The sequence below is a fragment of the Octodon degus genome, unplaced genomic scaffold, assembly GCF_000260255.1.
Source record: "Octodon degus isolate 3935 unplaced genomic scaffold, OctDeg1.0 scaffold00005, whole genome shotgun sequence".
Lineage (NCBI taxonomy): Eukaryota > Metazoa > Chordata > Mammalia > Rodentia > Octodontidae > Octodon > Octodon degus.
This window is the reverse complement of record NW_004524581.1, coordinates 9,674,792-9,687,719: the sequence shown is the minus strand read 5'-3', so window position 1 is coordinate 9,687,719 and position 12,928 is coordinate 9,674,792. Positions and strand designations below refer to the sequence as shown.

At 44.5% G+C, this 12,928-nt stretch overlaps 1 protein-coding gene across 1 annotated transcript in view; it reads left to right on the top strand.

The window, feature by feature from the left end:
• The first annotated feature begins 496 nt into the window (after positions 1-496).
• Positions 497-12,928, top strand: part of Sar1a (secretion associated Ras related GTPase 1A) — a 25,297-nt gene continuing 12,865 nt past the window's right edge. Inside the window, exons 1-5 of the mRNA XM_012515449.2 lie at positions 497-603; positions 5,903-5,976; positions 6,758-6,877; positions 7,335-7,400; positions 11,501-11,604. Coding sequence (XP_012370903.1) covers positions 5,919-5,976; positions 6,758-6,877; positions 7,335-7,400; positions 11,501-11,604 — 348 coding nt within the window. The 5' untranslated portion in view covers positions 497-603; positions 5,903-5,918. The remainder of the gene's footprint in view (positions 604-5,902; positions 5,977-6,757; positions 6,878-7,334; positions 7,401-11,500; positions 11,605-12,928) is intronic.

The following is a 12,928-nucleotide window of genomic DNA, read 5'->3' as shown; positions in this document are numbered from 1 at the left end:
GCTGGCCACACACACACACAATAAATAAATGTAATAAAAATAAATAAATAATTAAAAAAAAATAAAAAAAATAAATAAATAAAACTAGGCTATCCCTGGGCAGGGACAATGTGACTTAAAGCATTCTATTAGCTTGGTGACCTGAGATCCTGGGGCCCAGGATCTACTGGTCTTTCCTAGAAGGCGCCTGTGTCTCTCCATGTGCGTCCGGGGACGCAGGGAGATCCGCGGCCGCGGTACCAGCATCCCCGCTGCCGCAGGAGCCTGGGACCGCCTCCGGGCCCCTCCGCGCCTGCTGACCTGGCGCTGCCACGTCTCGCGCGGCCAGCGGATCCACGAGAGCCCGGGTGTGGGCGTGGGTGCGGTGTCGGGGCCCGCCCCCAGTTAGGTCACGCTTTAGGCCCGCCGAGGCGGCCCGAGTCCCTGGTAGGGCCGGTACTTGGGGCGGAGCGGCGAGACGCTAGGGGCGGGACAAGCGTGCGCCCGGAAGTCTAGGGATGTGACGTACTTCCGGCGAGTAGCTGGCGGTCCCGGGTGCTGCTGGTCTGTGCGCTCCGAGGAGGGTCCAAGCCCGCCGCTGCCGCCGAAGGAGCCCCTCGGGGTGTGAGTCTGAGGGCTGCGGCCGTGGAACAGCCGCGCCCAGGGACGTGGAGCGGGGGCCGAAGAGGGTCGGGGCGGAAGCCGGCCTCCGCAGGATGGGGGGGAAGTGACACGCAGGCGGTTCTGTGGGGCCACGGGACTGGTTCTGGGCGGGGACGGGCCGACTCGGCCGGGTCTGATCCATCAGCGGCCGGCCCCTGGGGCATGGAGCTCAGCCGCGTTCCGCCGGGGAGTCTTGCAGCTGCCGGCTCTGAGGTGTGAGGAGCCCTTCCCGTCCCTGTCGGATGAGTCTCAGCCCTCAGGGAGGCCGGAGACAGGGAGCCCGCACGATCGCCCTTGTTCTGTAAACTCGGGGGCTGAGACCCTGCGAGGCCCCGAAGCTGGCAGGGGTGAGCGCTCGGACCAGGGCTACAGGCTCCTCGTTCAGAGATGCTCTCCGCGTCGTCTGATGTCTTGTGTCTAACCCCGTGTTTTCTCCCTCCCTCTTTACCCTGTCCCGTGCCTGGCAAAATGTACGATTGGCATAGTTAAGTGTTTTCTTCATGATTCGCGATTCTAGCCGAGGATCAGACCTCACATTGTCTCGAGAGTATTCTCCCGCGAGTCTGTCTGCTTAGGTTATGACAAGTTTAGGGAGATTTGCCATGGGGCAGAGTTTCTTAGCGAAAAGCTATCTACCTGCTACCCTACATTGTGTCTGGATTGGTGTCTTGAATCTGCTCAGAGTGTGTAGAAGAAGTAATGTGTGAGTCAGGCGTGGTGGCCCGTGCCTGTAACTCCAGCGCTCAGGAGGCAGAGACAGGAGGATCAGCGAGGTCTAGGCCAGCCTGAACTGCAAAGGGAGGCCTTGTCTCAAAAAACAAATTAAAAAAAAAAGAAGTAACGTGTAAGTATTCTCTTGGCGAATGGTCAGTTTGATGCTTGTCCTGTATGTTTCAATCAGTCCTGAAATGTGCCAATTTTCAATTTAGGTCCACCAGTGTTTTTGTTGCTCTTTAGGGCCCTTATATTTTGGAGCATTCTGATTTGCTGTAAAGTGATGGAGTGGATGAAGAATAGAAAATAATGCCGGGCATGGGGGTGCACACTTGTAATGCCAGTGCTTGGGAGGATAAGGCAGGAGGATTGCTACAAGTTTGAGGCCAGCCTGGCCTGCAAAGTGAGTTCAAGGCCAGCTTGAACGCTGAACGATGTAGTGAGACCGTGTCTCAAAAAGAAAGAAGAGGGGGCCTGCCCCTTAGCTCAGTTCTGTAAGTGGCTGCTTCAACAAAGCAGTCAGGCTCAGGTTGCTGTGGTTTGATCCCCACAACTCAAGCCAGCCAAACCTGCCCTGAAGGCATTCGGAGGAAAAAAAAAAAAAGTATGTTAATTATTTAAATATCCAGAAAATATGAAATTTAAAAAAAAAGACTTCAGATATTATTGTTTGTGTAGTTGCAGGGCTAATGAAATAAGTTTTTAGTAAGCAGTTATCTGGTTTGGATTTGATTTTTATGTGACATTATTTGGAGCAGTTTTGGTGTCAGTGTTAAAAGAGGAGAGCAGAAGTTGAAGTGTCGACCTTTTCAGCTGGGCAGTCTTGAACAAGTCAGCTGTCACAGAAGTGTCAGTGTCCTCGTCTTGTTAAAAGAGGCCAGTGCTTAGTATCCCTGGTGTAGGTAAGGCTGAAATAGAATGTGTATAGGTATTGTGTAGTAGTTTGAGAGCTACTGATGAGTTGGTGTAAATCCTGGGATCTCAAGGATGGAGGAACCATCATAGCCAATTTTTTTTTCCTATTGGAAAAAATTCTTTGGCTCTAGTGTTGTGGAGAGAAGAATTGTAGGGCTTTTAAACCAGGAGTGTCAAGGGAAAATAAAAGGTTGAAGTCATTTGCTTATGGGGATCAGGGGTATAACTCAGTGGTACAGAGCCAGCCTGAGGTAGACATGAAGTCCTGAGTTTTGATTCCCATTACCAAAACAAACAAACAAACAAACAGACCCTACCAAAAATAGTTCACTTCCTTTTTTTTTTTTTTACAGAACTGGGGATTGAACTCAGGCCCTTTGCACTTGTCAGGGAAGCGCTTATTCCACTGAGCCATCTCCCTGGCTCCGGTAGTTTACTTCCTACATAAAAATAATCCTTTTAGGACCGGCGAGATAGCTCAGTGGACTAACTGCCTGCTTAGGCAAGCAAGCGCAGGGACTGGGATTTGATCTGTGGCACCACATGCCACGCCAGCCTTGCCCCTGGGTGCGCTGAGCCAGCCACCGAGTCCACAAAGCTATATGTAGTGAGACCCTGTATCAAATTAAAAAAAAAAAAAAATCAAAAATCTTTTAACAGCTGCGTATGATGGGGCATGCTTATAATTCCAACACTCTGGAAGCTGAGGCTGGAGGATTGCTGCAAGTTTGAGACGTAGCAAGAGCCTGTCTAAAAAAAAAAAAAAATCCAACCAATCAAACAAATCCCACTGAAGAGTGGGTTTTTGCCTTTGTGGCTTTTATAGACTTTTCTTGGTCGGGAATAATTCTAAAATAATGTAAAATTTAAAAGCAAGTCTGTGAAGCACAGACTGCAGCTTGTACAGTACAAGTGAATATGGAAGTGTTAGGTTGGAAAGGAGTGGGCACAGCAGGAGTAATAACTCTCAGAGGTGCTCTCTGAGGCAGGCTGTGCTTGTCCAAGTAATAAATGGAGTGGAGCAGGGCAGGATGGCTGGCTTGCAGGGACTGTAGAGGAAAAGGTCATTGCTCTTTTACTTACCTAAACAGGAGCTTTTTTTTTTTTTCTTTTTTTGTCTCTGTGAGACCCGATCTCACTATGCAGTTCAGTCTGGCCTTGAGCTTGCCTTGTAGTGCAGGCTGGTCTCAAACCTGAAAGGATCCTCCTGCCTCATGTCCTGAGTGCTGGGATTACAGGTGTGTGCCACCATGCCTGGCAAGAACTTTTTTTTGAGATTGTATAGTTCAGGCTGGCTTTGAACTTGCAGTGATCAGTCTCCCTGCCTCAGCCTGCAAGTGCTACGATTACAAGGGTGTGCCACCACACCCAGCCAGGCATGGGAACATTTTTAAAATTTAAAAAAAAAAAATTTTTTTAGTTTATGTATTTGGTACAGGGTCTTGCTGCACATACAGCTCGGATAGTGAGCCTCCTGTTTCAGCCTCCCCAGTGCTGGAATTATAGGTGTGAGCCACCACACCCCCTTTCAGTGACTGGCAGGGTGTGCCTGGGGCTGGGGCCTGCACAGCATGTACTGGGGATCTAACTCGAGTCCTTGTGCTTGCCAGGGAGGTGCTTACGCCTGTGAGCCATCTCCCTTGCCCCATAGAAATATTTTTTAAGAGTACTTTCGTTATTGGACTTTTTAAAGTCCTATGAGGTCTATAGGCAGCACTACCATACGAGTGTGTGGATGTGCTGCCTCCATGCCTGCCTCTATGCGTTTGTGTCCCTGTCTGCCTTGCCCTGCCTTTTCTTTTCTCCTACCTCCCCCCTTTTCTTCTTTTCCTACTGGGAATAGAGCTCAGGACTTAAATGCTTGCCAGACAGGGTCTGTGCCACTGAGCTGTATTCTCAGCCCACTTTTTTTCTATCTTTCTTTGTTTTTTTTTTTTCGATGATTCTAGGGATTGAACCTAGGACCATGGGCATACTGAACAAGCACTCAAGCGCTCTACCACTAAGTCACATCCCTAGCCATTGCCCAGATATGTTTGAAATGAGCAAGAAAACCTCTTGTTTAGGATCTATTCATAAAAGTTTTTCCCTCTGTACCTTCACTCAGATTTCCATACTTTATTTGTTCCCTTATGGCAGTGGTGGCAACCTCGGGCACATATGCCGCAGCACGCTCTCTGTAGCATTGAAAGCTGTAAAAGGTTTGCCATCACTGCTCTATAGTAAGAGCTTTGACACCTAAGCAGTAAACTGTTTGTAGGTCCTGTGTTATAAAGTCCTAGTAATTGGATGAAGAGAAAAAGACGTAACACTGTCTCTTTTTCCAGTTTCCATCTAGCACTATTTGAAGAATATATAGGTGGGGCTGGGTACAGTGGCAGCCACTTGCAATCCCTGCAGATTGGGAGGCTGAGGCAAGAAGAACCCTTGAGTCCTGGAGTTTGAGTTTTGACCTGGTTGTTTATATTACGAAAGGATTCTCTTGCTGTGCTGTGCTGTGCTATGAATCGAATCTGGGCCTTTGTGCTTTGCCACATACCCAGCCTTTTCTAAAAAAATGTTTAAAATTCTTTTATTCTGAGATAGGGATGTGCTGCGTTGCCCAGGCTGGGCTTGAATTTGTTGTCCTCCTGCCTCAGCTTCCCAGAGTGCTGGGATTCTTGATGGTTCCTGTTTTAGGGCCTGGGGTGTGGAACTAGAGATGAAATCTGGAGGAACTCTTACCAGTGAGTTCTATTCCCAGCCTTTTTTGTCTTGAGACAGAGTCTCACTGAGTTTCCCAGGTGGGGTTTTAACTTGTGATCTTTCTTTCTGCCTCCAAGATTAAAAGCATGAATCATTGTGTCTGGCTTCACGGTTCTTTTTATAGTTGAAGCATAACTGCAGAGGGATAGACAAATAATTGCTTAAGAAGAGAAAAACATTAGTAAATAGAGCAGGGACAGTTGTGACAGCCAGTAGGATTTTGGGTGACTTTGGTTTTTATTGAACTATTTACAAGGATAGATTTATAGGCTTTCACACTTATTTTCTTCATAGTACTTCTGTGGCCTTTGGAGGCAAGGGCAGCAGTACTGGGAACTGAGATTAGGGCCTCTGACCTGTGGGGATGTAGGCAGGTAAACTACTACTGAGTTACATTGCCATCCATTTTTAAAATTTTAGTTTTTAGAGAGATCTAGGTAAATTTCCTAGGCTGGCGTTGATCTTCCTGCTTCAGCCTCTCAAGTGCTAGCTATTGTTATAGGCACATGTCACCACTGCACTGGGCTCAGTATGGCCATTTGATGCAGATTATTGATGAGACTGATTTTTTTAGAGGTGCTGCTAACTGGCAGACAGCAGTGCTTTATTTAGGGAATGCCAGTGAGCAGCTGCCTGGGAGTCACACGTGAAGGAAGAAAGCATAACTTCTAGTTCTCTGAATATCACTTAATAACTAGTAGGAAATTAAGAATTTCTTCCTTTGATTGAAAATCCTTGTCTTAAGAGATTACTTTATCTTCTTTTTGTTCTTAAGTGAGAAAACATGACAGTAGATGTACATTAGGGAATGGAATAAGAGTTAATATCTCCAGCACTGTACTGGCATTCAGAAGGCTAATGTTTGCTACTTTTCTGTTTTATACAGGTGCTAAGCATTAACAATGTCTTTCATCTTTGAATGGATCTACAATGGCTTCAGCAGCGTGCTCCAGTTCCTAGGTAAAGCCATTTTCTTGAAATATGTTGTAGGTTTAAAACTGTGCATTTAAAAAAAAAAAAACCTGTATGCATTAAGTCAGGCGTGATGGCACACACCTGTAATCCCAGCACGCAGGATGCAAAGAGGATCATTGCGAGTTCCAGATCAGCCTGGGATACAGAGTTTAAAGGTAGCTTGAACTGCATAGCAAGACTGTCTTAAAAAGAAGAAAAGGGCTGGTGAGATGGCTCAGTGGTCTAAAGCACCTACTTAGAACAAGCTAAGCCAAGCAAAGCAAAGCACAGGGACCTCGGTTCAATCCCCCAGCACCACATGCCAGCCTGCCCGCCCCCTGGTGGGCTGAGCTGGCCACACACAAAATAAATAAATAAATAAATAAATAAATAAATATTAAAAAAAAAGAAGAAGAAAAAAAAAACAAACCAAAACACCCAACTAAAACTTCATGTCCCCCAACGGTGTAAATGCAAGTAGCCTTCGGATATATAGGGAACAATTTACATTAAAACTTCTTTTCTTGGGCTGGGGAGATAGTGTGGCAGGTCTAAGCACCTGAGTGGCAAGTGCAAGGACCAGAGTTTAATCCCAGATACTACATGCTATGCCAGCCCCAGAACCCTGGAATCCTGGGCATGCCTGTAATCCCAGCACTGGGGAAGCTGAGACAGGAGGCTCACTTCAAGTCTCAGCTGTGTAGTGAGACCCTGTACCAAATACATTTTAAAAAAGAAAGAAAGAAAAAAAAAGAAAACAACCACCAAAAATCTTTTCTCTTTTTAGGGCTCTACAAGAAATCTGGAAAACTTGTATTCTTGGGTTTGGACAATGCAGGCAAAACCACCCTTCTTCACATGCTCAAAGATGACAGACTGGGCCAGCATGTTCCAACACTACATCCAAGTAGGTTTGAAAATAGGAGGAGTATGAACCCCTGTTAACGTAGTTTCGTTATCATCTGAGTCCCAAAAAAGCAGCTTGCTTAAGTTAGCATAGAAGATATTCAGAACACATACAGGCAGATCTAACCCTTGTCACTGTCTCCCTGCTGAATCTATCATAGGTCACTTCTCCTGTGTCTATATTGAAAAAGCAGAAAACATCTTGGAGAAAAGCTTCTAGAATAGGTTGGGAAACTGGGACGATAGCTCAGCAGCCTAAGTGCCTGCGTGGCAAGCACAAGGTCCTGAGTTTGATCCCTAATACCAAAAAATAAAAGAATAGGTTAGGAATGTTTTCAGGCCTGTCTCCTTCATAAGGTGAAAGCTTCATTAAGTTTTGTCTAGTATTGGCTTCAAAACTGGGAGTTGGGCATTCGGATGAAAACATTACTTTGTTCCCTCTTTTGCTGATCTTTCAGCATCAGAAGAGCTGACGATTGCTGGGATGACGTTTACCACTTTTGATCTTGGTGGACATGAGCAAGGTGAGTGACTCAGTGGAAGCAGGGTTTTGATTCTGCTCCCACTCCCCGTCAGTTTATTTTTACTTTTTAAGTTACTTGCATTTAAGATTAGGACGTTACTACAGAAAAGTTATTTTATGTACTTAGTATTTTTAAGTAATTTAAAACTTGTCCAGAATTCCATAAATAATACAGGAAATTTCACTCACTTATATCTTTGGTTCAGATTTATTGGTGTTACACCTCTCTCTCAAATACATCCTAGTATTTACTTTTCTGAATAATTTTTTACTTTTATTTTTTTGTTTCTGGCTTTTTAAGACAGTATCTCACTATCTAGTCTATGTTGGCCTTGAACTGACCGTGTAACTCAGGCTGTCTTTGAACTACTGTCAGGAGTGGTGATCTGTCCTCTTGCCTCAGCTTTAAGTAGATTTTAGTACATCATGGCTCTTTTCCCCCCAGAACTTTATTGCTTAGTTCCTAAGAACAAGAATATTCCCTTTTATAATCATAATAGTTATTAAATCCAGGATTTTTAATATTTATTCTGTCACCTGTCCCAGTAATCTCATTATTGCAGTTGGGCCTCTAGGACAGGCCAGCATAGTATCACACGCGTGTTAGTTATCATCTCTTTTGTATACTTTACTCACTGGAGTATAAATATGTAGGAAATTCACTTTCTGCTCATAAGTAACTTTAAACTTGTCAAGAGTTCCCCATAAAACCATGTATGAGGGAACATACCTGTAAGCACTGAAGCCAGAGGATCAAAGCTGGAGCCCAGCTTTGGGCACCTTAGTGATTTGTAGAGACCCTGTTTCAAAATTCAAGTGAGGAAGGGTGGGGCTCAGTATGCTGATTGCCAAAGCAATGTACTATGTAGGGCCATTCTAGTCTGTACAGATGTTTTGTATGCTCTACACATTCGGCACTGTTGGAGCATTTTCTTCTGTTTTATTCTTGTCAGTCTTTTTTGCCTTACTTAGGTTGTCTGTTTGGTTCCCAAATTCCCATCTGGAATTTTTTTTTCTTTTTGAGACAGGGTCTTGATGATGTATAGTTCAGACTGACCTTGAATGCACGATGAGCCCCATGTCAGCTTTCCGAGTGCTGGAATTACATGGGTGTGCCACCAGGCAGAGCCTGTGTGTATTTTAAGTGTCTCCAGAGTGTGCATCTTTGTTTCCCTGTACTAGCGAGCGATTGAACGAGGACTTCACATATAATAGGCAAGTGCCCTAAAACTTGAGGGCTGAGCTACGTCCCAGTCCTCGGAGTGGGGGTCTTCATCAGACACTTAGTTTACATTTAGCAAGACTCTAGGTGGAGGAGTGAAACCTGTGTGATACAGGAAATGGGAAGGTAGGAAAAAGAAGCCATTGAGATTGTGTCAGCTTTACTCAGTTGATAAAAGAGTTGAGGAGCTTCCTCTGGGTCTTTTTTTTTTTGGCAGAACCAGGGATTGAAGTCAGGCCCTTGTGCTTGCCAGGGAAGCGCTTATTCCACTGAGCCATCTCCCTGGTGAGGAGCTTCCTAAAAGGAGACTTTTATTAGGTTCCAAAAAAGGAGCATATTATTAGGCTCAATCAAATGAAACTAACTAGCAGAATATTTATTATTTATAGGCTGATAGGTATACACACCCTAGTATGTATAGTATGATTATAATCACATGAAAGACTTACAACAAAAATAAATTCAGATGAAAGGGCAAATGGGGATCTTTTGTTTGTTTGTTTTTTTCTGGGCAAGGCTTCTACCACCAAGCTACATCCCTAGCCCCTAAAATTGTGTGTGTTTTTTTTTTTTTTTTCTGTTTTGGGTTTTTTTTGAGTCAGTCTCATGTACTCTACACTGACTGGCCTGAAACACATGTTCTTTGGCCTCAGCCTCCCAAGTGCTGGGATCCCAGGTGTATACCACCACGTTCTGAGCTGGTGGTCGGTCGGTCTGTCTGTCTGTCTGTCTATACAGGGCATTGAACACAGGGTCTTCACGTTGAAATACATCCATAGACTTTTAAAGGTTGTTTTTTTTTGTTTGTTTGTTTTGACACTGGGTGTCACTGAGTTGCCCAGGCAGGTACACACCCCAGTTTGAGGTTTCATTTTTGTAGAAGAATTATGAATTATCTTGTTTCTTTTCTTTCCATAATGAGCTTGTATTCTATTCATTTGGGTAGGAATGGGTAAGGTATTTTTCTTTTTCTAAAATAGTTTTGTGACTGCTTACAAATTTTAATTTAGAGCAAGACAAGACTTGAAGCAGACCATCTGGAGAATGCGGAAGCAGTAGATACCAGATGTCTTTACATACTCAAGCTGGGAGTTGTAGATTATTTGGTAGGATAAATTTAGCTTTCAGATTGTGTTAAAGCAAAAAGTATATATATTTGCTTGAAGAAAATTTACATAGCAGAAATACCTTTTCCTAGGGCTGGGGATATAGCTCTATTGTATAAACGCCTGCCTGGCAAGCACAGGGTCCTGAGTTCAGTCCCCGGTCCTGCAAAAAAAAAAAAAAAGTCTCATTTGGGCCCCGGGAAATAGCTCAATAGAATAAGCACTCGCCTGGCAAGTGCAGGGTCCTGAGTTCAATCCCTGGTATTGCAATAAAAGCCTTTTCCTCATCTAGCTACCATTTGATAGATATTAATACTGTAAGACATTGTATATTTGGAGATTTTCTTTTTTATTTGCATAACTTTACATTTTTGCCTTATGAAAACAGCCTAGCTCAATATATCAAACCTAATGTAGAAATATAGAAAGTAAAAGTTCCAGCATCTTCTTCCTTGTGTCACTTTGAGAAGTGACCAGATAACTATTGTTAGCCTTTGGTGTAGAGTTGCTTCCTTACTCAACCCATTACATGGACTAGAAATAACAGGTTTAGAAATTATAATACAAGCAAGGTGGGTACAGCCCATACCTATAATCCTAGCACTGAGGAGGCTGAGGCAGGAGGATATTATGAGTTCCAGGCCACCCTGGGCTACATAGTGAGTTCAAGGACAGATTGAACTACATAGTGCCTCAAAAAACCAAACAGACAAGCTAGGTGGGTGCACATGACTATAGTCTCAGCACTCCAGGAGGCAGAGGCAGGAGCATCACAAGTTGGAGCCTAATGTGGGCAACTAAGTGGCTTAGTGAGGCACTGTCTTAAAATTTAAAAAATTAAGGAGGCTGGGGATGTAGCCAGTGTGAAACCCCTGAATTCAGCCCCAGTACTGCTAAAAGAGAAAAGGAAGAAATTATAATGCAATTAAAGCATTTCTTTATAACTTTTATCACTTTTTTTTTGGGGGGGGGTACTAGAATTAAGGGAGGAGCTCACTGTGTAGCCCAGGCCAGCCTTGGTGACCCTCCTGTCTCAGCCTGCCTATTGCTGGGATTACAGGCACCACACCCTGCTGTAACTTTTATCACTTCCTGTCACAAAACAAAATATTTTCATTAAATGTAGGAGGATGAGTAACTGGCCTGGCGACTTCAGCTGTGTACTAGGCTCAGCCCACCTAAAGGGTGAGCAGTGGAGTGAGCACCCCCCCTACACTGGTTAGGAGCTAGTTTTGGACTGAAGTTATCAACTGAGTAAAGTCATTAGTTACTGATGTCATAACTCAGGTTGTAAACGTTGGCTCCCAGGACAAGTGACATAAGTCAAATTAAAGGAGTGTAAGATGCGGGAGTGGTGGAACTGTCAGCTGCCTGGAGAGCTCAGACTCATCCATAGAGGCAGCCATCACATTCAGATCTAGCCAGTTGTTGGCACAAGCATTGCCAGGTGCAGTGATTTTTCTGTTTTGTTTTGTACTGGGGTTTGAACTCAGGACCTTGTGCTTGCCAGGCAGGCACTTTTGCCCCTTAGCTATCCTTCTGGCCTGCAATGGATTTTAAAGGAAGACAGAAAAGCATAACTGCAATTTATAAAACTCAGGTTTGGTTCATTTGCATCCTGTCCTCTAGCCTAATACTAGCCAGGGCATAGAGAAGTCATAAGCTTCTGAAATGGTACTGAAACTGGCCAAGATTGGCCCATTTTATAGCCCATTAGGTTTTTCATTTTCAAAATACATGTTTTTTGTTGATATAAGTACAAATTTGTTTTAGCTCGTCGGGTTTGGAAAAATTACCTACCTGCCATTAATGGGATTGTCTTCCTGGTGGATTGTGCAGATCATTCTCGCCTCATGGAATCCAAAGTTGAGCTGAATGTATGTATATATTTTTTCCTTTCTTGGCCTGTGTTTCTTTTGAGGAAGATAGTTCAATACTACCAGTATTTAATCATTCTAGTTAATATACACTGAGTTGGCGCACACTTGCAATCCTGGTGCTTGGAAGGCTGAGGCAGGAAGATCACTATGAGTTTGAGGCCAGACTGACTACATAGTGAATTTACAGCCATCTGAAACTACCTAACAAAACCCTGTCTCAACCTCCCCCCATATATATCCATATCCTAGTATAGGGAAAAATTTTTTTTTAATCTAGTGTTTTCATTGTCCCAAGAAACCTCAGCTTGAACTTGAATAAACAAGTTTTGTGGTTTTTGTCCTGAGGTGACTGCATGATCCAGTGTGCTTAGGCCACCCCTCAGTTTATGCCTGTCATCTCAGTGTAGTTGGCATGTTCCCTTTCATGTAATACATATGGTCTTTTTTTGTCAGAAATCTGCATGGTGAGACCTTAAAAGAGATATTTGAGTTCTTTGTATTCTTATTTTATTTTATTTTATTTTTTTAAAGACAGCGTTTTGCTAAGTAGTTCATGCGAGCCTCCTGCCTCAGCTTTCTGTGTATTGGGATCATTGGTGTGTGCCGTCACACTTGGCTTTTTCAGTTCGTCACGATTTTCAGTCTACCTTCCCAGCTTGTGCCTACTCACCCTTTCCTGGTGACTTGCCAGACCTGTTCTTAGGCTTCAGTGTTTGGTCCTGTGCATTGCCTTGCTGTGGCTTGACAATTCCTAAGTATGTTTCTCAAGTCCATGGCTGGGGCCTTGTGGCACTCCTAGAGCAGCAGGGCAACCTTTTCCCCTTCCTTTCCCCTTGGCATGGGCCGCTCCCACTTTCCTCAAACTCCCCTTCATACTCAGTTTGGGTGCTGTCTTTCCAGCTCACACTTCGTCTCCATAAGCGCTTGTTCGTCTGCCCAGCCCTCAAATGTGGGGCTTCCCCAGGGTCTGCACGTCCTCCCAGGCTAGTCTCATCTCCACCCCCGTGTCAGGGACTCCAAATGGATGTCTCCAGACCAGACCTGAATTCCCACCTTGTATGTGACGCTACTCCTAGACACCTGTAGGACACATAGGCTATAAGGGCTAAGGTGGTCACACCACCTGAGCTCAGGCACCATCCTGGGGCCGTCTTGGCATAACCCAGACCAAAGCACATGCTGCCTTTTCTCTCATTCCTGAGCCCAGAAGCCTGACTGACTGCAGCTTCACCGTGTGCAGTGTTCTTTTCTGTCATCCGAGCATCATTCTCTGTTGTGACCTGCAGGAAACGCTGCTGCTTTTATTTATTTATTTTTTTTT